The sequence below is a fragment of the Plasmopara halstedii genome, assembly GCF_900000015.1.
Source record: "Plasmopara halstedii genome assembly, contig: Scaffold_1594, whole genome shotgun sequence".
NCBI lineage: Eukaryota > Oomycota > Peronosporomycetes > Peronosporales > Peronosporaceae > Plasmopara > Plasmopara halstedii.
In genome coordinates this window covers 195,968-200,204 of record NW_020188505.1, presented here as the reverse complement: position 1 = coordinate 200,204, position 4,237 = coordinate 195,968, and the positions used below count along the sequence as shown (strand labels likewise).

General features: G+C 41.4%; 1 protein-coding gene across 1 annotated transcript; it reads left to right on the top strand.

Annotated features, from left to right (window-relative positions):
• Positions 1-3,325: 3,325 nt before the first annotated feature.
• Positions 3,326-3,718, top strand: PHALS_01819 (uncharacterized protein; the record flags this gene model as incomplete). The annotated part of the gene is made up of 1 exon (XM_024716284.1): positions 3,326-3,718. One exon carries the CDS (start codon positions 3,326-3,328, stop codon positions 3,716-3,718), a length of 393 nt encoding a protein of 130 aa, XP_024581898.1.
• Positions 3,719-4,237: the final 519 nt, after the last annotated feature.

The window sequence follows — 4,237 nt, the reverse complement described above, 5'->3', positions numbered from 1 at the left end:
TCGTAAGGGCGAATGGCTATGGGGATAGAGAAAGCTTGCGGGTTAAATCGTTTCGCACTTGGTGTGAGTGGAATGCTCGCCCACATGGGCGTGAAAGGGACCAGCCCTACCAACGAACAACCTCAGACGCGATAAAACCGCACAAGATGGATGCAAATCAATTGCGATGTGCTGGTGTGATCGAAGCGATTTGTATTGCTCGAGCGGGGTAGCTGCAAAATGACGAAGCTGACAAGAGTCGGCGTGACTTGTGCGCATGGGACAAGACGAGCTGAGCTGAGCGCCTAAAACCATGAACCAGCCCGTCACCTCAAAAACGGGTACGCTATAGGTTCCTCCACGGGGTGTCGCAAACCCCTCCCGTCTAAGCAAACAGGTACATAATTTCTTACTCAGTCAGAGAGAGTGTTGAGCTAGGAGAGCGCCTCCTTTTTGGTTTTCGTCTAGACTTTATCAATTCGTGTGATGACGAGGGTAATTGGCCAAGACAAACAAATACACTGCGACCGTTCTAATTTGGAAATACATCGACTTCCTCACCGAGCATTGTTTAAGTAGCATTGGACGCGAATCCCGCGCCTTTTTCAAACCTTTCAATAAAGAGTATGAAGAGAGTGCTTCGGGTGTAAGTATGCTCTGAAAAAGGCACGCATAGGTGAATTGGACAGGTTCTTCATTATGCGTTGACTTTTGCACAATGTCTTAGAAATACGAAAGTTTGGACCACAGCATAGTGGGGGAGGATATAGCGAAATAAGGTTTTATGATTGTATACTTGCACCTTAATCTTTTGGTACAATTGTTTCGAATACATCACTGTGCAGACAAACAAATTTCAAATTGCGCTTCGTGAATAGATGATAATTCATATTCAACGAGGTGTTGGTATCCAAGATGACGACTAGACTCGTGAATGAGAGTTCCGTAATACACATAGGTACGTCTGATCATGAATATAATTTTCCTTAGAATTATACAGTATTACTCTTGACTGTGTCAATTTTAAACTATTTTTCTGATAGAAAAATGCAAATTTATAAAATAGTTGCATTAGTGAGAAAGCCTACGAACTCAACCTCTGTACGCTTATTGACGTGTATATGATCAAAATTTGATCTTATCCTAGGTAAGGCCTGTTCGGCCCGCAATGAGCATTGGTATGAGTGGAAGTCAAAGGCATGGAGTGCGCAGATTTCTTCTCCACGTAGAGATTTGACAAGTCGCGAGCACATCTTTTTCAGAGCGCAAAAACGCTTATGATGCGGGATCAAATTCGATGTAGCTTTGAAATGCGATGTTGGAATATAATATTAAAACTATTAAGCGCTTTAAGCAAGGTTTAAAAGACAGAAGCAGCTATGAGCTGTAGTCTCGAAATGAGGCGAAATTATCGGTCGTATCATGCGGTCTCTGGAGTATTTTGTGATGGGACGAGAGTGACTGAATCGGTAGCGGCTGCGTGCAGAGGAAAAAATGATACATCCCTTTCACAGTTTAACCGTACATATGAATCAGCAACATCGAATAAGTCACAGCGTTAATGCGTTACGTATTTGTGAAGGCAAATAATGTAAAGAGAATCAGACTAAACTGGCCTAGGTCTTTTTACACTGATCTAGATCAGAGTGACTGTAGATTTTGATGCATCGTATTTATGAATGCAGGCAAAAAATCACAAGACGGTGAATGTAAGGTCGCCGAGTTGATACAGATTAGTACCAGATGAGAAGCCAAGCTCTTCCTCCACCAATAGGATCGTTCAGTGCGAGGAGTAGAAGGAAAATTTTAAGGTTCCGACAATTCCACTTTATACTTTGTCGTAGAAATTCTTCGATGTGGTGGCAAGAGACTCGCCACGGGTGTTATCTCGGATAGGGGAGCGTTTTGATGTATGGAACAGAACTTTACTGGAACATTTGAATATCAAACAATCATATTGATAGACGTCATAATCACGTGTATCGGGCACAAAAATCGGCAAATATTTTTTGCGTCTGACAGGCTAACATCAAATGGCGAATTGTGTATGCTTTTCATTACCCAATGTATGGACTATTTAAAATCGAGTGCTGATTTGTAAGACAAATGTGCTGCAAACAGCATTGTTGCGTGTACCATATGTACTTCTTTCGTTCTCCAACATAAGCTGTGAATGCTAATCACTACGACCTTCTCGCTATACGAATAATTCGAACTGGATACTTGGAGTAGAGAGATTTATTCCATTGATGGGCCTCCACAACGAGAGACTCATGACTCTACCCGCACGTTTGAAAAATACGATAAGAGATAGTGTAACGTATGTATTTCGTTTTATTTGAAAATGCATCGATTAGATTTCATGTACTCTTGAAATAGCAGTTCAACCGAGACAAGAAGGTACAGTTTCAATTCGCCGTTCCATTCTTGATTGGAGCACACGGGCCAATTTTCTGCTCACTAACTATCGAGGATTGAAAAAGTCAGCTTTCTTTGTGCATTGTGCATCGCAACCCCGTTACAGGGACTTTTAACGGAACGGTGACTTAGCTATCAAAGTAGCGTCGTCTGTATATTTAACGTAATGTTCGTTTATTTTTCAAGAGCACAAATCTTAAATATGGTCATTCGTATTGAACACTTGCTGGCTGTGCTCGAAAGCATAGCCTTTAGGTTACAACTGATACATTCATAGTGCTGTTAGGATCCTATTGCTGGAACTCTCAATCGGGTAATTCGGCAAAGATCAAGGCCATAGCAGATCGATCAATACCATTTTTTTTAAAGCTGGGTCATCTGTTTACATATGAATAAAGCAAATTATACCGATAGGACACGGCTCTTCATCAATACTGTCAGAATGCACGTTAGATAAGTTGATCATGGTAGATGAGATGGCCGTCAGGGCCGTAACAAAAGTCTCAGAAGTGCCCTAATTATTGTCGTGCAGATTCAGAACGACTATTTGCCTCACTTGTAACTGTTCGTCAGTTGCTCTTTGTCCAGGTAAATACCGATGATCATAAACGTGTCATCGCGTTTGAGCCTTGCTAGCTTTAAAGCGGCAGACAACAGCTACACACCTTCTTACGAGAAGATACATGCTATTAATTATGCCCCTGCAAGTTCAGGGTAGGCCAACCCGGGATGTATTTATACAGATATGCGTAATTTATATTATGTATGACGACATTGTCATCACGTCTCCTGCAGATAATGACAAGATGATTATCTTTAGTGGCCAGATGTTTATTAAAGATGAGATTCGAAACGATCGGCATGATGTGGTGGCGAATATGCTTTTGCGTCACCCAGATAGATATTATCGAACGACGTTGCGTCGGTGATGCCAAACGTGGGCGTTGGTATCAGACATCAGATGTTTTGTGCTTTTAAGGCCGCTGGAACGTATGAAGTACATGAGCGAGAAATCTTTTTTTATCTTAAGATTCGAGCGTGCATTTTCACCGCTTTCATTGTCGTAATGATTTCTGTATATCAGCACGACCCAACTAGACACACAATACCTAACGATGAAGATTTCATGGACAGAATATTTTGGGTAGACGTCATCTCTCCTGGTGGTCATTCCGGTAAGGAAGAACATTCGGTCAGGTGGACACTTTCTTCGTGTGTGACGTTGGGCAAGTACTCATTTTTGCATGTGTATAACGCGTTTCAAAAAATTGAAGCTCTCCATGCTGTGACAACTTATCAGCTTGGAGGTATAAAGGCGTAGTGATCGTTATGTACCGTCCGAACACGATGGCTCGTTTTGCAAGAGCGGCTCTCGTGAGGTTTAGCCAACCCTTTTTTTAAATACTTTGAAATGCATCGTGCGTGTGCTTACTGACTCGGATTGAGATCCGCGCATTTAGACAAAATTTGAGCTTATTTTACTGAACCGCTTAACATAATAATTAAATGCTTTATCCAGAAGCATGACCAGACAATACACTTTAATCACGTGGCAAAGTATCCTCTGAAGAACAAACAGCAGTACTAAAGTAACCTGTATCCACTCATCACGTTTCCGTCGAATACGCTTCTAGAGATTAAGTACCAGTTGGAAGACTTTGATACCAATTGCAATATATAGGTCATCGTGCGCTGCTATGCTGAAGCCATAAAGCAACATGCAGATGCGAAAGAAATCAAATCACACATGAATTTGAAAGGGTAATAAAGAGAAAAAAACGCTGTCAACCTTGCTACAAATGCATAGAAGACATAGTTGGGCACTTAATATTTCTAAATA